General features: G+C 53.0%; 2 protein-coding genes across 5 annotated transcripts; one reads left to right on the top strand and one right to left on the bottom strand.

The window, feature by feature from the left end:
* Positions 1-214: 214 nt before the first annotated feature.
* Positions 215-16,097, top strand: tecpr2 (tectonin beta-propeller repeat containing 2). Of its 4 annotated transcripts, none has more exons than XM_027274936.1 (26): positions 215-343; positions 2,253-2,363; positions 3,419-3,559; positions 4,397-4,525; positions 4,655-4,786; positions 4,907-5,064; positions 5,216-5,369; positions 5,596-5,748; positions 5,829-5,961; positions 6,871-7,082; positions 7,165-7,378; positions 7,485-7,716; positions 7,794-8,046; positions 8,304-8,611; positions 8,723-8,838; positions 9,010-9,183; positions 10,235-10,415; positions 10,643-10,784; positions 10,882-11,107; positions 11,803-11,892; positions 12,498-12,595; positions 12,687-12,822; positions 14,273-14,421; positions 14,602-14,743; positions 14,841-14,990; positions 15,070-16,097. In XM_027274936.1, the coding sequence occupies exons 2-26, from the start codon at positions 2,283-2,285 to the stop codon at positions 15,219-15,221; spliced, it is 4,056 nt and encodes a 1,351-aa protein (XP_027130737.1). In that variant the 5' UTR covers positions 215-343; positions 2,253-2,282; the 3' UTR covers positions 15,222-16,097. The 4 variants fall into 4 exon arrangements, with proteins under 4 accessions (XP_027130737.1, XP_027130736.1, XP_027130740.1 ...); XM_027274935.1 differs by having other exon boundaries at positions 2,253-2,402; XM_027274939.1 differs by having other exon boundaries at positions 225-769.
* Positions 16,098-17,310: 1,213 nt separating this feature from the next.
* ankrd9 (ankyrin repeat domain 9) lies at positions 17,311-18,874 on the bottom strand. The gene has a single exon (XM_019255983.2). The coding sequence runs from the start codon at positions 18,432-18,434 to the stop codon at positions 17,604-17,606; it is 831 nt and encodes a 276-aa protein (XP_019111528.2). The 5' UTR covers positions 18,435-18,874; the 3' UTR covers positions 17,311-17,603.
* Between the last annotated feature and the right edge of the window lie 6,582 nt (positions 18,875-25,456).

Below are 25,456 nucleotides of genomic sequence, written 5' to 3'. Positions count from 1 at the left end.
CTAAAAGTCTTGATGACGCTGCAGGTGAGGATGATGATGACGCTGCAGGTGAGGATGATGATGACGCTGCAGGTGAGGATGATGATGACGCTGCAGGTGAGGATGATGATGACGCTGCACGTGAGGATGATGATGACGCTGTACGTGAGGATGATGATGACGATGAAAACAGGAAACTGAAAGTGAAGGCTGTGTTGGTGTTTCCGGTCGGCAGGTGGCGCAGTTTGTTGACAGTGTGCGCGTGAAGCTGTCAGAGGAACAGGCTCTGTCCTCCGCTGCTGCCACGAACACACCTGGAACACACCTGGAACACACCTGGAACACACCTGCGCGGGAAGTCACCGTAAGTCTCTTAGAGCTAACGTTAGCCTGCGAGCTAACACCGAGCTAGCTGGGTTCATATGATGCTAGTTAGCTCGGTGCTCGGTGTCTGTCCTCCCGTCCCGGTGTCTGTCCTCCCGTCCCGGTGTCTGTCCTCCCGTCACGGTGTCTGTCCTCCCGTCACGGTGTCTGTCCGGTTGTCGGTGACATCTTGTTGTCTCGTGGATGTTTGGTGTCAGCTGTTCATGTGACGGAGCCGTCATCTCCGGTAGAGACAGCGTCACACCGGGCTCCGTTAGCCTAACCGTCGGTTTAACGTTTCTCCGAGGCTGAGCTGAAATAAATGAACTCAGAGGATGACGTAACGCTTCATCAGAGGGTTCTGTCCGGTTCGGCCGGTACCGTCCATCAAACAGCTGTGTGCTCGTTCACGCCCTCCGTGACTCCGGTAAGGACGGACAGACTGCGGATAAACCGTCAGAGCGTTTTAATGATGTCACCTGAAACACGCGCACAGCTGATACATAAACAATATGTCTGAACCGCGAGCTGCTGCTTCACAGGTGTTATATTAATGTTGTGTTAATGTTGTGTTAATGTTGTGTTAATGTATAGTATTAATCAGATTCAAATCAATCTATTAAAGAAGAGTAATAGGCTGCTCTGGCATTACGGAGAGCCTTCCTGTATGTTTTCAGATCTTGCCAGACTAGATGAGATTCTTCCAGTTTAGTGGCCATTTGCGTTCAGATTTACGTGCCTCTTGCTTTAATTACGAGTCTGCTGGCTATACCATGGTGCTAGCCTTCTTTGTTTAATTATCTTCTTCTTCAGAGGTGCAATAGAGTCTAGAGTTGTCCGTAATGAGCCTGTAATACTATCAACAAGATGGTCTATTTGTGAGGGGCTAAAGGAAGTAGACAAGTCCTCTGTTACAGTTAGACATGGCATTTGATTCAATGCTGAAGGAATCACTTCCTTAAATTTGGCTACAGCACTATCAGATAAACATCTGCTGTAGAAGCTTCTACACAAAGGCTTATAGTCCGGTAGTATGAACTCAAAGGTTATTAAAAAATGGTCAGACAGAAGAGGATTCTGTGGGAAGACTATTATATTATCAATTTCAATGCCATATGAAAGAACTAGATAAGAGTGTGGTTCAGACAATGAGTCGGTTTTATTTACACTTTGGCCAAAGCCAATTGAGGTCTAATAGAGAGATAAACGCAGTACTAGACTATCATTGTGGTTGTCCACATGAATGTTAAAATCACCTACAATAATTACTTTATAATTTAACAAATCAACACAAAACATATTGTACAATTACAATGACTGATTAAATGACATGTTACAATGACTGAAAATGACAATGAATTACAATGATGATAAAATGACAATGAATTACCACAGCGCAGCCACGATCCACGAGAACCTGCTGGACGACAGAGACAGAAACTCAGGGAAGAAGTTTAGTTAGGACATGATTAATGGACAGAAGGTTTACAATGGAGAGACAGAGGACAGAGAGAGAGAGAGAGGAGAGAGAGAGACAGAGAGAGAGAGAGAGAGAGAGACAAGGAGAGAGAGAAGGGGGAGAGAGAGGAGAGAGAGAGAGAGAGAGAGAGAGAGAGAGAGAGAGAGAGAGAGAAGAGAGACAGAGAGACAGAGACAGAGAGGACAGAGTTTTCAGTAAAGGAAAATGTGACCAATACTTAGAAAGGGGGGAGATCAAGTCCCCCTGCAGTCTAATCCTTTGGCAGCATCACTAAGGATGACCTGAGCCAGCACTAACTATAAGCTCTATCAAAAGGAAAGTCTTCAGTCTACTCTTAAAGGTGATGACCGTGTCTGCCTCCCGAATCCACCCTATTAATGTGTTTAATGTTATTTTTTTTATGTTTTTTCTTACTTTGACTGACTTTCAGGACCAGCTGCGTCGGATTTGGCACACAAAAATGGCAGCCCAGCCGACTCCGCCATCCTTCCTGAGAGAGTTCTGCCCACTCTACTACTTGCTGAATGCCATCCCAGCCAAGGTACTGACCCGTTCCAAACCAGTCCAAACCCAGGCCAAGGTACTGACCCCGTCCAGGTTTGATTGCTTCTAAACTGTCCACATGAGCCCAAGTTCAGACTGAAATCAAAATCAAATCAACTCTACTATCTAACTATAAACTGTAATGGAGATGGTAGCAAATAACACAGTAGTAATATGTGTTAGGGAGTGTCATGCAGGACCACAGCAGCAGCCACGATCCACAAATGGTAGTTTGTTCCACAGAAGAGGAGCCTGATAGCTGAAAGCTCTGGCTCCCAATCTACTTTTGGAAAATATAGGAACCACAAGGAACCCAGCGTCCTGAGAGCGCAGTGTTCTAGAGGGGTAGTAAGGTACTATGAGCTCTTTTAGATATTGTGTGCCTGACATGAAGAGCTTTGTAAGTAAGGAGAAGAATTTAAATTCTATTCTAGATTTAATAGGGAGCCAATGCAAGGAATCCAGAATGGGAGAGATGTGATCTCTGATCTTGGTTCCTGTCAGAACACGTGCAGCAGCATTCTGAATTAACTGCAAAGTCCTCAGAGACTTATTGGAGCAGCCTGATAACAAAGAGTTACAATAGTCCAGCCTTGAAGTAACAAATGCGTGGACTAGTTTTTCTGCATCCGTCTGAGAGACAATGCGTCTGATTTTAGCGATGTTACGTAAGTGGAAGAATGCAGTCCTCGAAATTTGTTTTATGTGACGTTAAAGGACAAATCCTGATCAAAAACAACTCCAAGATTCTTTACAGTGGAGCTGGAGGCCAGGGTGATCCCATCTAAAGTAACTAAGTCTCTTAGACTAAGACTGACTCTTCACTGGAACCAATCAGGTTCAGGTTTATTGAAATTCCTCCAAAAACTTCAGCTCCCATCAGTTGTATCGGACCTCAGGTCCTAATGCCAAGGCTCTGAATTCAGAATCAAAGGTGACCTGGTTTCAGTCTGGACCACTCAGACGTGAACTCTGCCTGAAGACCTGAAGCAGCAGAGAGAGAGAAAGATGATGTGATGAATGATGAATGAATCCTGTCTCTGTCTCCTGTAGGTGCAGCGTGGGTTCAGGTCCGTCGTGGTCTACCTGACAGCTCTGGACAGTAGTCGTGACTTCCTGGCGGTGGGCAGCAGCATCGGAATGCTCTACCTGTACTGTCGCCGCCTTACACATATGAACAAGTACAGCTTGGAGGTCAGAGCTCTTCTTCTGTGGTGCTGTGGTGTTTTTACAGGAGCTCCTGGTTTAGTTGTCAACAGTGCTGTCACTGTTTATTCAAAACTATTGTTAGACGTGAACATACTTTCTGAACGGTTTGATCTGAAATTTACAGTCTGTAATCACAACAGTGTTTTCACCCTGTGGGCCAGCAGAGGGCACCTTTAAAGCTCACTGTTAGCTTGACCTGTTGAAGCCACTTTGACCAATCAGTAAACTCAGATAATCAATAACAATGGAGGAAGACACGAGAGAGCAAAGCAGAGCTGATTAGATGATCAGAGGAGCCTGATCAGCTCGGTGTAGAAGTATTTTAGTTCTAGGTAAAGAAGACTGAAACTATTGAAAATCACATTCAAGTCTCAACTATAACAAAACTCCAGAAAACAGTGTAATGGCATCAATTCTATGACCAGAAACCAGTAAAACTATGTCAGCTGTACAACCAGAAACCAGTTGAACAATGCAACCCTACAACCAGAAACCAGTTGAACAACACAACTCTACAACCAGAAACCAGTGGAAGTCGTCAACTGTACAACCAGAAACCAGTTGAACGACGCAACTCTACAACCAGAAACCAGTGGAAGTCGTCAACTGTACAACCAGAAAAAAGTGGAGCAACTTAAACTGTGACTGCAGACTGTCCTTAGAGGCAGATGTTTAGTAAAAGCCAGTGTTGGTTTGTTTTCAGGCTCAGACTGGTTCAAACTGGTCCGTAATGTAATTTGGTGAAAAGGTAACAGCCATGCTCCTCAGTATCCCAGAATGCATTGTGCTGGAGTTGACTGACTTACTGTGTTTTGTTAACAGGGAAAGAGTGATGCGATCACAGCCGTGAAGCTGCTTAGCTGTTTTGATGATCTGGTTGCCGTGGGCACGGCATCTGGTCGAGTGGCAGTCTTCCAACTGGTGTCTCCACTTCCTGGTCGAAACAAACAGGTGAGAGTCAGACAGGTTATAAGTCAGACAGATGAGAGTCAGACGGGTGAGTTTCAGAATATCAATACTGTAGCTATAACACACTTGTCCCTCTCTCTCTCTGTAACACACCTGTCTGTCTCTCTGTAGCTGAGGCGGTTCGATGTGGTCGGCCTCCATAAGGGCTCCATCACGTCGTTGGCGTGGAGTACTAATGGGATGAAGCTGTTCTCTGGAGATGATAAGGGCCGGGTGGTGTTCTCCTCTCTAGACCTGGACCAGGTGAGACCACACAACAGTTAAACCCTGAATATTAATGAGGTGTTCTCACACAGGTGTGTGCAGACATCACAGCAGTCTGTTCCACATATATTATCAGTTACCTGTTCACTGTGTGTGCAGGGGGTGTGTAAACCTGTGCTGCTGCTGGAGGAGTCCTCAGGTGTGGTTCAGATGGAGTACAGTCACCAGGTGCTGCTGGTCTCAACACAGCAGAGATCTTTGCTTTACTGTACACAGAAACAGGAAGTCCAGCAGCTGGGCACCAAGCCCCGCAAGAGGTAAAACATACATGTTTTAAATACATGTAATGTAACATACAACCTAATCTGAATACACATGACTGAACACTGTTTACCTGACTTAACAGTCATGGCGTGTTACTGACAGTTGTTAGTGTGTTATTAACAGTATTCTTTGTGTTGGTTGCAGTAGCGGCAGGTTCGGAGCCTGCTTTCTGCCGGGTCTCTGTAAACAGAGCGATCTTCAGGTGTTTGCTGCTCGTCCTGGACTCAGACTGTGGAGGTCTGACATCAGAGGACAGGTGGAGGACACCAGACTGCTCAAACCACTCTTCAACACACAGGTACACTGGGAACACTGGGAACAGCTGTTAGCAGACACCTCTGCTGCAGCCATGTCACACAACTACTTAATCTGATACTACTGCTCATGTCACAGTCTCTGCTTGTACTGTTTAAAGACCCTGTACCTTCAAATGACAGTTACTAACTACTATATTACATTTTGTCTGCCTGCCTGCCCGCCCACCTGCCCGTCTGCCCGCCTGCCCGCCTGCCTGTCTGTCTCAGATTCCTCAGTTTGAGTTGTTTCCTCGTCCTGGTCCAATCGGAGCTTACCGTCCAGCAGACAGACAGCTCGGTCTGCTCACCTGTTTCCTCAGAGAGGGCTGGATCGTCAGCTGGAACGAGTACAGCATCTACGTTCTCGACTGTCTTAATGAGGTACTACAGCTAATTACAGTACTCTGTTAACGAGTTAATGTTGATGTCTTAATGACTAAATGTTGTGCTTATGTTTTCAGGGGATAATTGGAGCGTTGGACAGCAGTGGGGATATTGTGTCAGTGTCGTGTTGTGACAATGAGATCTTCATCCTAAAAGGAGACAGAGACATCATCCGTCTGTCCGACAGCCCGGAGGGACTCGCCTCGAACCGTGAGTACTAATACTACTGATATACTACGAATACTAATAATATACTACTAATACTACGAATACTATTACTATACTACAAATACTACTAATATACTACGAATACTAATAATATACTACTAATACTACTAATATACTACGAATAATAATAATACACTACTAATACTACAAATACTAATAATATACTACTAATACTACGAATACTAATAATATACTGTGAATACTAAAAATATACTACTAATACTACGGATACTACTAATATACTACGAATACTAATAATATACTACTAATACTACGAATACTAATAATATACTACGAATACTAATAATATACTACTAATACTACGAATACTATTACTATACTACGAATACTAATAATATACTACGAATACTAATAATATACTACTAATATACTTCGAATACTAATAATATACTACTAATATACTTCGAATACTAATAATATACTACGAATACTAATAATATACTACAAATACTACTAATATTTTCCTAATACTACTTATTAGGAATATATTACTTCGCCTCAGATGTTCTTAACTTTTTGATCTGTCTGTCTGTCTGTCTGTCTCTCTGCCTGTCTGTCTCCCTGTCTGTCTCTCTGCCTGTCTGTCTCCTTGTCTGTCTCTCTGCCTGTCTCTCTCCCTGTCTGTCTCCCTGTCTGTCTCTCTGCCTGTCTCTCTGCCTGTCTGTCTCCTTGTCTGTCTCTCTGCCTGTCTGTCTCTCTGCCTGCCTGTCTGCCTGTCTGTCTCCTTGTCTGTCTGTCTGCCTGTCTGTCTCCTTGTCTGTCTCCTTGTCTGTCTCTCTGCCTGTCTGTCTTCCTGTCTGTCTCTCTGCCTATCTCTCTGCCTGTCTGTCTGCCTGTCTGTCTCCTTGTCTGTCTCTCTGCCTGTCTCAGTGTCTGAGCTCTCCGTCCGTCTGTCCTCACCGTTGACCACACCCACCATCCTTCCACCAACCGGATCCGTGGAAACGGCTCAGCCAATCAGAACCATGGCTATCATCGTAGAGGGAGGGGGGAGCGAAGAGGGAAGAGGAGGATGGCTGGCGACCAACAAGGAGGAGGGGGGGGAAGAGGAGGAGGTGGAGGAGGCAGAGGAGCAGCTGGAGGTGACTGACCGAGTTTACCTGTTTACCTGTTTACCTGTTTAGCTAGTTTGTGTCATGTGACCTGTCACACACCTGTGTGCAGGTGATGGAGCAGCTCTGCCAGCCATCCAGTTTGGTCACCAGCAACTCTCGGAGCCGCAGCAGCTCCGTCACTTCTTGGGACAGTCTCCATGGAAACGCCTCAGTGACTACTTCCTGCGAGCTGAGCTCAAGACGCTACAGCGCTCCGCTCGGACAAGGCGAGGAGCTCGTGGTGAAGGCGATCAGAGTGAAGAAGAAGAAGAGACGACGACAGGGTGAGCAGACAGACAGGGAGAGAGACAGACAGACAGACTGATGTCACCTGTCTCTCTCTCTCTCTTCAGACAGACAGACTGATGTCACCTGTCTCTCTCTCCTCAGACAGCAGCAGTGGAACCCGTCTCTCTGAAAGCAGCTGTTCGGACTCCATGTTTGTAGTCCAGGATGGCAGCTGTAGTGATGGAGGAAGTGGAACTCCTCAGAGTGACCGAGCCTCCCTCATCGGTATGGACCTTCAGAACCAGGACTCTCCAGAACCTGAGCAGGAGCAGGAGCCACAGGAGATGGGGGGGTTGAACAGAGGAGTAAAGGGTGGAGAGGAGGTGGACTCTGGGTGAGTAGCTGCAGACTGAAGCAGTTGTCCTGGTTTTCAACTCCTCTGTCTGGCTCATGGTTGTTCTCCTGTCCCAGCTCCCTCCTGCCTCCAGGCAGCCTTCTGTTCCAGAGTCTGGAGAACCAACGGAACCAAGGAAAAGGTTCTGGTCCTTGTCCAGACGCAGAGGTTGTCCCTCCAACCCCGGATGTGGATCTGCTGCTAGAGTGCACCTTCTCCTACATGCACAACACAGAGGAGGAGGAGGGACAGGAACATCAGCCAATGGAGGAGCAGGAAGATGAGTTTCTGAGCCCTCTGATTGGACCAGAGGAAAAGGAGGAGGAAGAGGTGGGTTGATGCTGGAGCTTCTTTTCTACAGTCAAAAGTTTTCGACCCGCCTTCTCCTTCAGTGTTTACTATTATTTTCTACATTGAAGAAACGTTGAACTAGATGAAATTTGGACTCATCAGACCAGAGTCCAGATTTCTCTGGTGTAATGTCCATTCATGTGTTTGTTGGTCTCCATTATGTCAGGTCAAGCTGTCTGAATTTATTGACCGTAATCTTGAAGTTAGTCTTAAGTTTCCTCTGTGTTTCTGTACAGGATGAAGAGCTGGCGCCCCCTACTGGTCCAGTAGACCACATGTTTTACTCCACTGTGTCCAGCCTGGACAGAAAACCCAGTTTGTCCAGTGATGAAGATGGAGACATCTACCGTCACACTCCACCCCCTGCTGGATGTGGGGGGGACGTCCTCAACCACCTGACCAATCAAACAGACAAGACAACACACGCTCAAGTGGACCAGGACGCTCAGGACAGAGACACACACAAACCTGATCAGTTGGCAGAAAGCTGGATGGGATACTCAGGACCAGGATGTGGAATACTGAGTCTGCAGGTGACTGACAGGTGAGTCGTCAGCTGACTCCCAGTATGACCTGTGTGTTTTAGGTATGTGTGTGAATGTTAAAGGAGGGCTGGTGTCTGACAGGTGTCTTACAGGTGACCTGTGTGTTTCAGGTTCGTGTGGTGTCTGGACTTTAAAGGAGGACTGTTCTGCAGCACTTTGCCTGAAACTGGACTCAACTGGCAGCGCTTTGAAGACAACGTCCACCAGGTGGCAGTATCTCCTTCAGGTGAGCTAACATCTGACGTCCCACCTGACCTTGACCCACACCTGACCAAAACCTTTTATAATGGTTCCGCCAAGAACCCTTTCTGGGGGTTGTTTGTTTGGTCAGTTGGATGGTTGGTACCATTAGCCAGCTGGTCATTAGCTGGATGCTAAATGTTGCTAACTCCATCAGGTAACCTGCTGTGGAAGGTGGAGCAGAAAAGCCTGACAGCGTTTGCTTGTGCCAAAGTATCCGTCAAAGGAAAACGTCACTGGTACAAAGCCGTGGAGCAAACAGCCTTCGTGGCTCTGAGTGACGACTCCGCCTGGATCATCAGGACCAACGGAGACCTCTACTTGCAGACAGGTAACTACCGTCCAACTGTTGTAGTTCCAAATCAAATCTCAAATTTTTTAAAAGGAAGTCTTCCAGTCTACAGACTGAATGTAGGTTCAGTCTTTGGTTCTGGTTCCAAACCACGAGAGTCGCCTCAGACTGTTCCTGAAATTCCTACAAATTCACTCTGCTGTTGCATTTCACCAATTAAGACACATTAGAATACCATGCTATTGCAGTAAGGGCCCCCATCAAAGCCTACGTTGTTGTCATTTACCATCCACCAGGCCAACTGAGCTGGATGAGCTGGATACTCTGCTGTCATCCATTCCTGATCATGAGTGCTGCTCGTCCTGGGTGACATGAACATCCACTTAGACAGTCCAGGCTTAGCAGACTTTATGTCATTAATACATATCTTGACCTCCAGCTGGTCCACAGTTGTGCTCACAAAGCTGGCAAAAACTTCACCTGATTCTCATGAGAAACTGTGTCACAGATACTCCACTCAGCACATTCTCCTCTCTGAAGGTTAATGATGCCACTGATTCACTCTGCTTCACGCTGAACTGTGTCCTTTATATAGGAGGCCTGCTCGACCCAACCATCTCACCACAAAGTCAACAGTGACACTGACACCCAGAAACATTTCTCCACCTTCAAATCACTACCTCCGCCTCCTCTACCTTCTACCAGCCTTACCGCTAATACCTTCGCATCATTCTTTACAGGCAAAGCGGCAGCAATCAGCAGCCTATTCTCTAACCAGCTCACTCTCCACCCGACTCCTAACACTCTGACATGTAGCAGTCCTACTACATGTCTCTCTCTGTCTCAACTGGGTGGCACAGAATCAGCTACTGCACTTTCACAACCTCTCACAGTTGCTGGCACCTCTCTGAGAGTGATGTATCCAAACTGCTGACATGTAGCCAACCCACTACATGCTTGCTCACTTGATTGTTTCCCTCTTTTGTAAGTCGCTTTGGATAAAAGCGTCTGTGTGTTTACCTGTATGTATGTATGTGTGTGTGTGTGTGTGTGTGTGTGTGTGTGTGTGTGTTTATCTGTATGTGTTCAGGTCTGAGCGTGGACCGGCCCTGTGCTCGCTCGGTCCGGGTCGACACACCTTGTGTGTTCAGCCAGGTTTGTGTTAGAGGGGGCGTGGTCTGGGCCCTGAGCGAACACAAGGCATTATTCTACAGAGAAGGACTGGACCGCTACTGCAGCGAAGGAGAGGGCTGGAAATACGACACCGTCAGGTACTACAACTACTGCAGTCCTACTGTAACACTACTGCAGTAGTACTGTAACACTGCTGGCCAATCACCAATAACTAACATTCAGACAAACATATATTTATTTAGTGTTTCTAAATACATATATTATCAGTTTGACGTAAACTAAAGCTCCCTGCACTGCACACTGAGCCCTCCTTAATTGATGACTGATTGGTTGATCACTGATTGGTTGTGTTCCTGTGTCACAGTGAGGCTCAGGGTCTGGACCTGATGTGTGTTGCCCTGGGAGACGGTGGGACGGCGTGGGCACTGGACGGCAGTGGCAGTTTGTGGTTCAGAACTGGACTCAGTTCATCAAGACCTCAAGGAGATGACGACCACTGGTGGCAGGTAGACAGGCTGTCTATCTGTAAACCTGTCTGTCTGTAAACCTCTCTTTCTCTCTCTCTCTCTCTGACCTGTGTGTCTCTCTTCATGTCTGTCTCAGATCAGTATCTCGGACTACGTGGTCTTCGATCAGGGCAGTCTGTTCCAGACTCTGCTTCAGGCCACACAGAGTGTTGCCACGGTAACCAGGGCGCCAGTGGAGCGGGTTGTGGCCTTTCTGTCGCAGTACTCACAGTGCCAGCCGAGTCTGGTCAGTGCCAACACCAGCGGGGTCTGGGTCGCCTCAGGAAGGAACCAGTTGCACCTGGCCCGCGGCAGTTTAGTGGGTCAGTGCAGTCCAGTGTATTCCAGTGCAGTCCAGTGTATTCCAGTGCAGTCCAGTAGAGTCCAGTGCAGTCCAGTAGAGTCCAGTGCAGTCCAGTGTATTCCAGTGCAGTGTATTCCAGTGCAGTCCAGTAGAGCCCAGTGCAGTCCAGTGTATTCCAGTGCAGTCCAGTGTATTTCAGTGCAGTCCAGTGTATTCCAGTGCAGTCCAGTAGAGTCCAGTGCAGTCCAGTATAGTCCAGTGCAGTCCAGTGTAGTCCAGTGCAGTCCAGTGTATTCCAGTGCAGTCCAGTGTATTCCAGTGCAGTCCAGTGTATTCCAGTGCAGTCCAGTAGAGTCCAGTGTATTCCAGTGCAGTCCAGTAGAGTGCAGTGCAGTCCAGTAGAGTCCAGTGTATTCCAGTGCAGTCCAGTGTATTCCAGTGCAGTCCAGTGTATTCCAGTGCATTCCAGTGCAGTCCAGTGTATTCCAGTGCAGTCCAGTGTATTCCAGTGCATTCCAGTGTATTCCAGTGCAGTCCAGTGCATTACAGTAGAGTCCAGTGCGGTCCAGTAGAGTCCAGTGCAGTCCAGTAGATTCCAGTGCATTACAGTAGATTCCAGTGCATTACAGTAGATTCCAGTGGATTCCAGTGCATTACAGTAGAGTCCAGTGCAGTCCAGTATAACAGCAGAGTGTTTGTGTTGGCTTCCCCCAGGGACATTCTGGCAGAACGTTGTCCCAAGAGGAACCGTCTCAGCCACCAGGTGGACCTTCATCACATCCTCTGCTGTGCCTCACAGAGAAGGTGATATACCTGTACATCACACAGTCCTCAGACCTGGACTGCAGGCCACGGGCCGTCTACCTTATGTAACATACCTGATCATCAGTCTACCTGTCTGTCACCTGTGTTACCTATGTGTTACCTATGCGTCACCTGTGTGTCACTTGTCTGTTACCTGTCTGTTTCCTATGCGTCACCTGTGTGTCACTTGCCTGTTACCTGTGTGTGCCCTGTGTGTGCCCTGTCTGTTACCTGTGTGTGCCCTGTCTGTTACTTGTGTGTGCCCTGTCTGTTATCTGTGTGTCACCTGTCTGTTATCTGTGTGTCACCTGTCTGTTACCTGTGTGTCACCTGTCTGTTACCTGTGTGTCACCAGTCTGTTACTTGTGTGTGCCCTGTCTGTTACCTGTTTGTCACCAGTCTGTTATCTGTGTGTCACCTGTCTGTTATCTCTGTGTCACCTGTCTGTTACCTGTGTGTCACCTGTCTGTTACCTGTGTGTTACCTGTCTGTTATCTGTGTGTTACCTGTCTGTTATCTGTGTGTCACCTGTCTGTTACCTGTCTGTTATCTGTGTGTCACCTGTCTGTTATCTGTGTGTGACTTGTGTGTTACCTGTACCTTAGGTACATTCCTGTGGTTGGCTCAGAGCAGGAAGGATCTGTTCTGTGTTTGGGACCAGGATGGCGAGCTCCGCCCCTCCTCTGTCCCTCTCCCACCTGAGGTAAAAACCTTGTCTGTCTGTCTGAGTCTGACTCACCTGGTCTTTGATGGTCTCTCTGTGTGTTCTCATAATGTTCTACCTGTGCACTCAGGTGGAACTGACTCACCTGTCTGCCTGTCGTGATGCTCTGTGGGGTTTGGACACTCATGGTCGAGTCAGTATTCGTACGTTGTCTCCATCCTGTCCCATCGGACTCCACTGGACCCTGCTGGACCTCAGCCAGCTCGGTACGTATTTAAGTCAGGTGACAGGTGCACAGTGGGTGGAGTTGTACACCAACTTCCTGTTCTGATCATTAAATTTACATTCTTTAATGAGTATAACTGATGATCTGGTAGACCGCCTTGTTAATTTAACTGCTGCCTTGTTAGCCAGCAGTTCTCAGAGCTCAGAGAAAAGACTGACGGAAGCTGAGTGACTGAGATAAAAACATGCTGTGAAGTTCTTTGTTCTAAACGTTTAAGACAGAAATCATCAGGGTCGGACTACTTCCTGGAGTAATAAACTGAGTTTCATTACATACAGGAGTCAACAGTCTGACTGATTGTTCTCCAGTTATTACTCAGAGTCCACGAGTCTGCACAAAAAAACAGAAATCAGACAGAAATAACAGTTTGTGTTCCATAAAATCTAAAGTTTAATGTGTTTTATTTTGAAAGGGACTAGTTTGGTCTGCTGTGTGTGTTTATGATGTAGACACACACACACACACACGTACACACACCTGTTACACAACCTCCTCCTGTCAAAGTAACGAAGAAACACAGCTGTGTGTGTGTGTGTGTGTGTGTGTGTGTGTGTGTGTGTGTGTGTGTGTATACGTCATTCTGTAACCTGACTGGTCGGTTAAATCTGTTTTTAGTTCCTGTCCTTCTCACTGTCAGAATCTGTCTCTCTCTCTCTGTCTGTCTGTCTGTCGTATAAATCAGTGTTTGTTGTGATTTGTTGTTTCAAGTTTGAGTGAAATCATACTGTGGTAAATATGTTCAGCTGTACTCGAGTATTTGTTCTGGTTACATTACTTCTGATCAAACAGCCAATCATCATCCAGGTCCCCAGCAGCAGCTGATCTCACTGCCTAGTCCAGCAGCAGTCAGCCCAGCTCGGCGTCTGTCTTTCAGCCTTTTATTTCACCAAGCTCTCACCAACCACTAAAAGTCAGTCCCACATTTACTCTTGTCCGGCTATTTAAAATATTTTCAGTCATGTTGATTAAAAAACTGATTCTGGTTTCTGTTTCAATAATAATCTGTTAAAGTTTGTTTCACTGTTGTCATGTTGTTGAGGCGATCAGGGGTCAAAGGTCAGTCGAAAGTCTGCCAGTCACATCTGAACTCTGAGGCTGCTCTCCTAAAACAGACTGACCTGGAATCTGCCCTAAACCAGGACACAGTCACCTGATCCCGCTCACATTACACCTGGGACGGGACCATGAATGTTATTTCTGTTTGGACGGCACTTCATGAGACTGGATCAGTACTTTATTTACTGAACAAATCAAACCTAAAAGAAAAAAAGATGAGGGTTCTACAGGACCTGACAATGTTTTAGTATTCTTGGCAGTTCAAGATGTTTCTTTGAGGTTCTGCGGTCCGGTTCCACTGCTCCACGATTTCACATGTTGTTGTGTAAAGAAATGAAGGTGTGTTCAGGTGAAATGTTACCTGTGTCTTGAAGGAAGTGTCCGTCTGGTCAGTGTAAGCTGCGGCAGTCAGAACGTCTGGGCCGTGGACAGCCGAGGAGTCGTTTACTTCAGAGTTGGAACCCAACCTCTGAACCCGAGCATGATGCTGCCGGCCTGGATCCACATAGAACCACCTGTACAGGTAACACACACACTGTATCCACATAGAACCTCCTGTACAGGTAACACACACACTGGATCCACATAGAACCACCTGTACAGGTAACACACACACTGTATCCACATAGAACCTCCTGTACAGGTAACACACACACTGGATCCACATAGAACCACAGGTAACTGTGACATCGTGTCTCTGCAGCCAATAGGAGTGCAGCTGGTCAGTATTCAGACGAGTCCTAATGATCATCTGCTCTGGGCGTTGGACAACAGAGGAAGTGTCTTCGTCCGGACTGGACTCAGTGACGAGATGCCTGTGGGGACGGACTGGGAGCTGGTCCCAGGTCTGCCTGATCCACACACCTGTCTGTCTGTCTGTCTGTCTGATCCACACACCTGTCTGTCTGTCTGATCCACACACGCGTCTGTCTGCTCTTTCAGGGTTGGCGGTCAGTCAGCTGGTCCTCAGCTATCGGACTGTTTGGGTTCGGTGTTTAAACGGAGATCTGGCTCGACGTTACGGCATCTCTGACAGAAACGCCGCAGGAGACTACTGGAAGAAGATCCCCGGGACCGCCAACTGGTTAACTGGTAAGTCATCGTCTCGGTTGCGTCGTCATTGTCTCGGGTGTGTCGCTGTTGTCTCATGTGTCTCTGTCTTTCTCTTCAGTGACGCCAGAGGATGAGTTGTGGGCCGTAACTCTGATTGGTGGATTGTCCCGGCGTCTAACGAAGCCCCTCCCACAAACTCCTTGTAGACCCGCCCCCTCTGGCCCCTCCCCTCGTGGTGACGATGTCGACGATGAGTGGGTGCTCATCTGACCCATGACATCACTGTGATGTCACCACTGTTTGGTGTTGGTCTATCTGATCTGGATTCCCCTGGTTGGACGTCATGATGTCAAAGTGACCAGTGACACCATTTCCTGTTTACACACATCCCTCTGAAGTGACGTGCAGACAGGAAGTGGGTGATGCCACTGTTGGACCAGCACTGAGCAGGCAGGTGACATCACTTCCTGTGACACTTGTTTAGAGGACGGTTCTGTAAAAGATGGCCGCCACACAGGGAGCCCCAGTAGCTGCTGGGAAATTAAGTGAAATGAGACTTTGTTTATTTTTTGTTTTTGTTTTGACTGGAAGCACTTTATTCTGAAAGGACAGCGGACTCCAGAGGGACGGGTTCTGGCTGGTTGTGACTGGTTTTAAATCAGTTTAATGTTTTCTAGTTCAGTTCAGTTCAGTTCAGTGTGGCCAAACTGGTTCTTTGCTGACTCACATTGGTTACATGGGTCCCTTTTCATTGGTTCAGTTCAGACTGGTTCAAACTGTTTTAACTTGTTTTTATGTTTTTATTTAAGTGCAGTGTCTTTTTCTTCAGACTGGTTTAACCTGGTTTCCAGCACTGATTCTGATCCTCTTACTGGGACCAGACTGAACTGAACCATGATGACTGACAGTTCTACTGTTACCACGGCAACAGGCAGGAGCCCCGCCCACTGCAGAGCGTGTAAAAATGTAAATTTTGGTGATGGACCTCAGGTCTGAGGTCTGAACTGGTCCTTTAAACTCGCCTCCCTCCCACTTCCTCTTCTCTGACATCGTTGCCATGGAAATTTGAGAATTGTGATGTCATCCTGCTATCAACTGATTGGTTGGATGTAAACTCACTTAATAAACATGTTTAAACACTGAACAGCGCCAGTTATTGATAATCAATTATGAGAGCTGCATCCAGCAGCAATGTGACCTTGAGGACAAAAGTTCCAAACTGATTGATCCATATCAGTGTCCAGACTAAAAGTAACAAATGCATAGTTTTTCTGCATCCGCTTGAGACACGATGCTTTACAGTGGAGCTGGAGGCCAGGGTGATCCCGTCTAAAGTAACTAAGTCTCTAGAAAGAGAGTTTCTGAGGTGTTTGGGTCCAATTACAAGAACTTTTTTTTCAGTATTGTCTGGATTTAACATCAGAAAATTGTAGGTCATCCAACTTTTTATATCCTTAAGGCATGCTTGGAGTTTAGTTAACTGATTGGTTTCATCAGGCTTGATTGATAAATATAATTGGGTGTTATCAGCATAACAATGGAAATTGATAGAGTGATTCCTAATAATGTTCCCTAAAGGAAGCATATATAAACTGAATAGAAGTGGTCCAAGTACAGAACCTTGTGGGACTCCATGACAAACTTTGGTCTGCATGGAGGATTCATCATTGACGTGAACACACTGAGATCGATCTAAGAAATACGACTTAAACCAGCTTAGGGCGGTTCCTTTGATGCCAATTTGATGTTCCAGTCTCTGTAAAAGAATTTGATGGTCAATGATGTCAAATGCGGCACTAAGATCTAACAGGACAAGTACAGAGATGAGTCCTTTGTCTGATGCCATTAGGAGGTCATTTGTAACTTTGACTAATGCGGTCTCTGTGCTATGATGCACTCTAAATCCTGACTGGAAATCCTCAAATAGACTATTGTTATGGAGAAAGTCACACAGCTGATTAGCTACAGCTTTCTCAAGTATCTTAGACAGAAAGGGAAGGTTTGATATCGGTCTGTAGTTGGCTAAGACCTCTGGGTCTAGAGTGGGCTTTTTAAGAAGAGGTTTAATTACAGCTACCTTAAAGGACTGTGGTACATATCCTGATAATAAAGACAGATTAATCATATCCAATAAAGAATGACTAACTAGAGGTAAAACATCCTTGAGCAGCCTGGTTGGGATGGAGTCTAAGAGACAGGATGACGGCTTAGCTGCAGAAATGATTAAAGTTATTTGATGAAGGTCGATGGGAGAAAAACAGTCTAAATACATATCAGGTTAATATTTTTATATATATACACAAATAATCAGGTTTGACAGCTGTTTCTAAACTTCAACAATGCAGCCTGCAGACAAAACTCAGGGCTGAAAAAAGTCTTTATTGATCAATATTCTATGAAACACAAAAGGTTCCAGCTGTCAATCAAACACAGCAGATCACTTCTGTCTGTTACTGATCAATGCAATCTGATTGGTCGACAGTTCTGTATAACATGACTCACTGAGGTAGAAACATTCATCAAAACCTCGTATCAGCACCTTCTGGAGATACCAGGTTTTTACCTGACGTTTTTATTTACATTTTATTTACATCATCAACATGCTGTCCAGTCACAGCAGTCCTCAGTGTGTTGGCTTGGGGACAGATGACATCACTGCCAGCTGTGCAGCTGCAGGAAGTCAGGCAGCGTGGCAATCTGATCCGGTCCAGACTGGGCCAAACACCTGAGCGCCTGCAGCAAGAGGGGGGGCGGGGCCAGACCGCACAGCCAGCTGAACACTTCATCTCCCAGCAGGCTTTGCCAGCGATGTGGTTCATCCCGCAGGCGCTGCAGTGTGGGCGGTCTGGGCAGGAAGAGCAGCAGGAGGTCGAGGCAGCGCTGCACGTGGCGTCGCTCCGTCGTGTCGGACATGATGAGTCGCTGAAGGGCAGCGTCGAGTCCGTCAGGCTTTGCACCATGAGTCAGTAGTAGCAGCAGACAGTCAGGTCGTGACAGCTCCACTGCTAGCTGCACCGCCGTCTTTCCTGCGTCCGACACGTGCGAGCAGCCACTGTGGCCATCTAGGAAGTCCTGACGGCTGCTCTGCGGGTCACAGTCCTTCAGAGCCTCCACCATCGCGCTGAGGATTGACACGCGGTTGTAGCGCACTGCCACGGACAGGTGCGGTGAGCCGCTGCCACTGCAGCAGCAGAAGCTGCAGCGCTGTGCTCTGAGTGCACTCACTGAGTACCTGTTGAGCAGGTAACGTGCGTAGTCCTGATGGTCGTGTACGACCGCGTACAGCAGTGCCTCAGATGGCAGGAAGGTTCGTGGGCGTCCGTCCTCCCAGTAGAAGACCTCCATACTGCGCATATCCTCCAAAGTCCAGACCGGAAGCTGCTCACGCACCGCGCAGTAGAAGGAGAACACAGTACGCTCGCACTGTCGCTGCGACGGCGACGAGGACAGACAGTTAAGCTGAGAGGACAGCAACCACGGCATGACAACGCACCTGGACTGAGGAGACACTCCTGGTCTGGAGGAGACACTCCTGGACTGAGGAGACACTCCTGGTCTGGAGGAAACACTCCTGGACTGACTGAGGAGACACTCCTGGACTGAAGAGACACTCCTGGTCTGGAGGAGACACTACTGGACTGAGGAGACACTCCTGGTCTGAAGAGACACTCCTGGTCTGGAGGAGACACTCCTGGACTGACTGAGGAGACACTCCTGGTCTGGAGGAAACACTCCTGGACTGACTGAGGAGACACTCCTGGTCTGGACGAGACACTCCTGGACTGAGGAGACACTCCTGGTCTGGAGGAAACACTCCTGGTCTGGAGGAAACACTCCTGGTTTGACGAGACCCTTTAAACTGTCTGATCCTAGTTCAGAGTCACAGTCTGTCTCTCAGTCAAACCTCTGTCTTCAGCTCCTTCACACTTTTATAGCTTCTCTGTCCTCCCCGCCTCCTCCCCGCCTCCTCCCTCCCAGCTCTCTCCCACTGGTCTTTCCGCGCTGCTCCGCTGCTCTCTTGCCGCCCCGCCTCCGTGCACTCCTCCGGTCGGTTCAGCTCCATGTGTGGATGTTTGTTTTGAAGTCTGGGACGGGACGGGACGGGTGGGCAGATCGAGTGTCTCACATAGCGAACATAGCGACCCTCAGCTAGCGGCTGTTACATCATGAAGACTGTAAACACACACCAATTCAGATTATCGATGTGTGTGTGTGTGTGTGTGTGTGTGTGTGTGTGTGTGTGTGTTGTAGCTCACTGTAAACAAACTTCTGTGTCCTATTTAAGAAACACACATATAGAGAGAGACAGACAGAGAGAGAGCGGCCACCTGATCTTTTTTCAAACTTTCAAGTCACAGAATCCATGAAAAATGATACGTCATGTACCTGCAGATTTATTTTAGCATCCCTCAAACTATTGTCAATTATTTACCTGTACATATTTTTTTATGTTTACATTCGCCTCGGTAGCTCCTTGTTTTTTTAACTGTCTATATGTACATCGAGAGCAATTTGTAACCTACACCTGTAAGTACCCCTGTAAATACACCTGTAAATACACCTGTAATTATACCTGTAAGTACACCTGTAAGTATACCTGTAAATACACCTATAAGTACACTTGTAAGTATACCTGTAAGTATACCTGTAAATACACCTGTAAGTATACCTGTAAATACACCTGTAAGTACACCTGTAAGTATACCTGTAAATACACCTGTAAGTACACTTGTAAATACACCTGTAAGTACACTTGTAAATACACCTATAAGTACACTTGTAAATACACCTGTAAGTACACTTGTAAATACACTTGTAAGTACACTTGTAAATACACCTGTAAGTACACCTGTAAAAACACACCACACGCGCGCGCGCGCGCGCGCGGGAACACACACACACACGCGCCGCGCGCGCCCGCGAACACACACACGGCGCGCGCTCGCGGCCGCGGAACACACGCGCGCGCGCGCGCGCCGCGGAACACACGCGCGCGCGCGCGAACACCACACGCGCGCGCGCGCGCGCGCGAACACACACACGCTCGCGCGCGCGCGCGCGCGGCGCTGAACCACACACCGCGCGAGGCCGCGCGCCGCGCGCGGGGCGCGCTGCGCGAAAACACACGCGCGGCGCGCCGGCGCGCGCGCGCGACCCACGCGCGCGCGCGCGCGCGCGAACACACTGCGGCGCGTCGCGTCGCGCGCGAACACCACACGCGGCGGGCGCGCGCGCTCGCGCGCTGCGAACCCCTACACACGCGCGAGCGCGCGCGCTCGCGAACACAACCACAACACACACCAGCGCGCGCCGCGCGCGCGTCTCGCGGCAACACTACACACCCCTAAACGGCGCGGGCGCGCGCGCGCGCGCGCGCACACGCGCGCGCGCGTCGCGTCGCGCGCGCGAACACACCCACTACACGGCGGGCTGCGCGCGCGCGCTGCGCGCGAAACACACGGCGCGGCGCGCGCGCGCGCTGCGCGAACAACAACACACACACGCGCGCTGCGCGCGCGCGCGCGGGTCGCTACACGCCGCGTCGCGCGCGCGCGCGCGTAAACACACCACGCGCGCCGGCCTGCGCGCGCGCGCGAAAACACACACCGACGCGTGTCGCGCGCGCCGTCGGCGCGGCGAAAATCACGCGCGCGCGCCGCGCGCGCGCTAAGCCAGCACGCGCGCGCGGCGGCGCGCGCGCGAACACACGCGCTGGCGCGGGTCGACAAACACACTGCGCGCGCGCGCGCTTGCGCTGCGGCGAACACACGCTCGCGGCGCGCGAAACACCACGCGCGGCGCGCCGCGAACACACCGCGCGCGCGCGCGGCGCGCGCGAACACACACGCGCGGCCGCGAACCACAAGCGCGCGCGCGAAAATTCATCACGGCGCGCGCGCGCGGCGCGCGAACACACGCGCGCGCGCGCGAACACACGGGCTGCGCGCGGAACACGAAGCGCGCGCGCGCGCGCGCGCGCGAAACACACACGCGCGCGCGCGCGCGCGCGCGCGTCGAAACCACACACACGTGCTGTCGGCGCGGCGCGCGCGCGCGCCGCGAAACACACGCGGCGCGCGCGCGCGCGCGCGAACACCACTCCGGGGACTGCGCGCGCGTCGCGCGCGCGCGAACAAACGGCGCCGCGCGCGGCGACTACCACACGCGCGCGGCGCGTCGCGCGCGCGAACACACGGCGCGGCGCGCGCGACCACCACCGCGCGGCGCGCGAACACCACGCTCGCGGCGCGCGCCGCGCGCGCGAAGCACACGCGGGCGCGCGCGAACACACTCGCGCGCGCGTCGAACACACGCGGCGCGCGCGCGCGCTGCGATAACACTGCGCGCGCGCGCGAACACACGGCGCCGCGCGCTGGCGGAACACCCGCGCGCGCGCGAACACCAGCGCGCCCGGCATACACGCGCGCGCGCCGCGCGCGCGCTGGAACACACGCGCGCGCGCGCGCGACACCTACGCGCGCGCGCGCGAACACACGGCGGGGCGCGTCGCGGCGCGCGCGAACACAAGCGCGGCCGCGCGCGCGCGTCGGGGAAATCACGCGGCGCGCGCGAACTACCACGCCGAGTCGCGCGCGAACCACACGCGCGCGCGCGCGCGCTCGCGGAACACCCACGCGCTGCGCTCGCGCGCTCGAACATCACGGCGCGGCGTTGGGCGCGCGGTCGAACACACTGCGCGGCGGCGCGCGCGGCGTGAACAACGCGCTCGCTGCGCGAACCACCACGCGCGCCGCGCGCCGCGCGCGAACACACGCGCGCTCGCGCGAACACACGCGGTCGCGCGCGCGAACACACGCGCGCGCGCGCGCGCGCGCGAAACACACGCGCGCGCGCGCGCGATACAACACGCGCGCGGCGCGGGCGCGCGCGCGAACCACACTCGCGCGCGCGCGCGCGCGAACACACACGCAGCGCGGCGCGCGGCGGCTGGGGGTCGCGCGGCGCGATACACCCACACGCGCGTCGCGCGCGCGCGTCGCGCCGCGAACACACCACAACGCGCGCGCCGGCGCGAGCGCGCGTCTGCGCGCAGACACACGGCCGCGCGGCGCTGCGCGCGAAACACACACCCGCGCTCGCCGCGCGCGCGCGCGAAACACACGGCGCGCGCGCGGAACCACACGCGCGCGCCGTCGCGCGCGCGAAAAAATCACACGCGCGCGCGCGGCGGAACACACACAATGCGGCGGGCGCGCGCGTCGGAAACATCACACACGTCGCGAGCGCGCGCGAAACACACGCGCGCGCGCGCGCGCGCGAACACACACGCGCGCGCGCGCGCGCGCGCGTCGAACACACCACACGCGCGCCGCGCGGCGTCGGCACACACGGCGTCGGCGCGCGCGAACACACTAAGCGCGCGCGAACACCCACCCGCGCGCGCGCGCGCGCGCGCGAAACACACTCTACGCGCGCGCGCGCGTCCGTCGAACACCGCGCGCGCGCGCGCGCGCGCGCGCGAAAACACCCCCGCGCGCGCGGGACCACACACGCCGCGTCGGCGCGCGCGCGGCGAACACACACGCGCGGCGGTCGCGCCGCTGAAACACCGCGCGCGCGCGCGCGCTGAAAACACACGCGGCGCGGCGCGCGCGCGGCGAATTCACACACGCCGCGCGCGGCGAACACCCCATATGACGCTGTCGCGCGCGCGCGCGCGCGCGACCACTCCGCGGCGTCGCTGCGCGCGCGGCGCTGAATCACACACACACGACACGCGCGCGAGCGCGCGCGCGGCGCGCGCCACACGCGCGCGCGCGCGCGCGCGCGTCGAACACACCCACGCTGCGCGCGCGCGCGCCGCGCGCGAAACCACACCCACACGCGCGTCGCCGCGCGCGTCGCGCGCGAACGACAAAACTGCGCGGCGCGCGGTGCGCGCGAAGTCCTCACACACCACGGCGCGCGCGCGCTCGCGCGCGCGCGCGCGAACACTACCACGCGCGCGCGCGCGCGCGCGTCCGCGCAACACACGCGCGCGCGCGCGCGGCGCGAAACACATCACGCGCGCGCGCGCTGCGTCGCGCGCGCGCGAACCATCGCGCGCGCGCGCCGAACACACGCGCGCGCGCGCGCCGCGCTGAGAACACAACGGCGCGCGTGCTGCCGAACACCAAGCGGCTGCGCGCGCGCGTCGCGATGCAATCACACGCGCGCGCGCGCGAACACACGCGCGGCTGCGCGCGCGAACTCACACGCGTCTGCGCGGCGCGCGCGCGAACACACCGCGCGCGCGTCGCGCGCGCGCGCCGCGCGGGCCGCGCGCGGTGCGCGACACACACGCGCGCGCGCGCGCCCGCGCGAAACATTAACACTACACGCGCGCGCGCGCGCGCGCGCGCGCGCGCTGGAACTACACCACAACGTCGGCGGGGCGCGCGCGCGCGCGGCGCGCGAAAATCTACGCGCGCGCGCGCGCGAACACCACCGTCGCTCGCGCGCGGCGCGCGAACACACCCAACGCGCCGCCTCGCCGAATCACACGCGCGCGCCGCGTCGCGGAACACACGCGCGGCCGCGAAAAAACACGCGGCGCGCGCGCGCGCGCGCGGAACACACGCACACGCGCGCTGCGCAGCGGCGTAAAACACACGCGCGCGCGCGCGCGCGCGAACACACCACGCGCGCGCGCGAGCGCTGCGAGACACACCACACGGCGCGCGCGCGCGCGAGCGGCGCGAACACACGCGCGCGCGCGCGCGCGGAAACACACACGCGCGCGCGCGCCGCCGCGAACACACACACGCGCGCGCGCCGCGCGCGAAACACGACGCGCGCGCGCGCGAACCCTACACAACATACACGCGCGCGCGAACACACCCGCGCGCGCGCGCGCGCGCGTTCGCGCGCGCGACCATTCACACGCGCGCGCGCGCGCGCGCGCGAACACACGCGCGGCGCGCGCGCGCGCGCCGCGAACACCACAACACCGCGCGCGAACAACCAACGCGCGCGCGCGCGCGTAGCGCGATACACACACGGCGGCGCGCGGCGCTAACACACACACAACGCGCGCGCGCGCTGCGCGAAAACACACATACGGCTGGCGCGCGTCGAGCGTCGAGCGAACACATCAACGGCGCGGGCGCGCGCGCGAACACCACACGGCGGAGCGCGAGCGCTCGAAACCACCCAACGCGGCGCGCGCAACACCTCACACGCTCGCGCAACACACAAGCGCGGAGAGAGCGAAACACACGCGCGAGAGAGCGCGCGAAACACCGACGCGGCGCGCGCGCGACGCGAACCACACAAAAGCGAGCGCTGACGCGAGATGCGAACACACACTACCAGGTAGGGCGGCGCGCGACTAAACCACAACACCAGAAAAGCGAGCGCGAGCGAAAACCACAACACGCGCCAGCGTTGGCGCGCGCGGCAGGAACACTTTACACGAGCTGATAGTAGCGCGCGAGAAAAAACACAACGAGTCCGCGCGAGAGCGCAGAAACAAAACACTCGCGAGAGCGCGCGCGCTAACACACACGCGCGAGCAGCGCGCGAACACACACAGCGCGCGCGGCGAACACAAAAACGAGAGTCGCTGAAACCAAACGCGCGCCGCGAGCGCGCGCGAAAACACACAGAGCGCGCGCGCTGCGCTGCTAAAACAACGCGCGAGAGCGAGACGGCGCCGAACACAGAAGGAGCGGCGCGCGCGACACACAAACGATAACGAGCGCGAGGCGAACAAAACAACCCACCCCACGAGAGAGCGAACAACAACAAGAGAGAGCGAGCGTGAGCGCTCGCGCGCGATCGCGCGAACAAACCACACCCACTCGCGAGATCGAGAGAGACGAAAACGAGAGGCGGCGCGCGCGACAAAAGAGATAGAGGAGAGAAGAAATATGCGGTAACAAACACGAAAAGAGCGGAGAAAACAAAAAAGCGCGAGAGAAAACACATAGCGAGAGCATCGCTAGCGGAGAGAAAACAAACACGCGCGCGGAGCGAGAGTGCTGCGCCGCGCAGCGCGCGAGAAACACAAGCGCGCGCGCTGCGCGCGGAACACCACGCGTCTCGCTCTCTCGCTAAACAAAACAAACGGAGCGCTTCGCGAACGAAAACAACTCGCGCTCGCGCGCGCGCGGCGAACCACAACAAAACAAAATAGCGAGAGCGTCGAACAAACTCGCCGCTGCGCGCGCTCGCCTAACAAACTGGCGCGCGCTGCGCGCGCACACAAACCACACGCTGCGCGCGCGAGCGCGCGCGCTTAAAAAACACACAATGAGCGCTCTCGGCGCGCTCTCTCGCGAACAAACGCTCGCGAGGCTAAACACACCTCCACCTCTCTATTCTATCTATATAAGACGAAACACACCTCTAGTCTCATCTCTCTCCTCTCTCTCTCTCTATCTCTACTACTCTCTCTCTCTCTTCTCTACACACACTCTCTCTCTCTCTCTCTCTACCTCTCTCTCTCTCTCTCTCTAACACAAACATCCTATCTCTCTCTCTCTCTCTCTCTCTCTAACACT

The sequence above is a fragment of the Larimichthys crocea genome, chromosome XXIV (genome assembly GCF_000972845.2).
Source record: "Larimichthys crocea isolate SSNF chromosome XXIV, L_crocea_2.0, whole genome shotgun sequence".
NCBI lineage: Eukaryota > Metazoa > Chordata > Actinopteri > Sciaenidae > Larimichthys > Larimichthys crocea.
The sequence above is the reverse complement of the archived record's forward strand: the minus strand, read 5'-3'. Positions and strand labels throughout refer to the sequence as shown.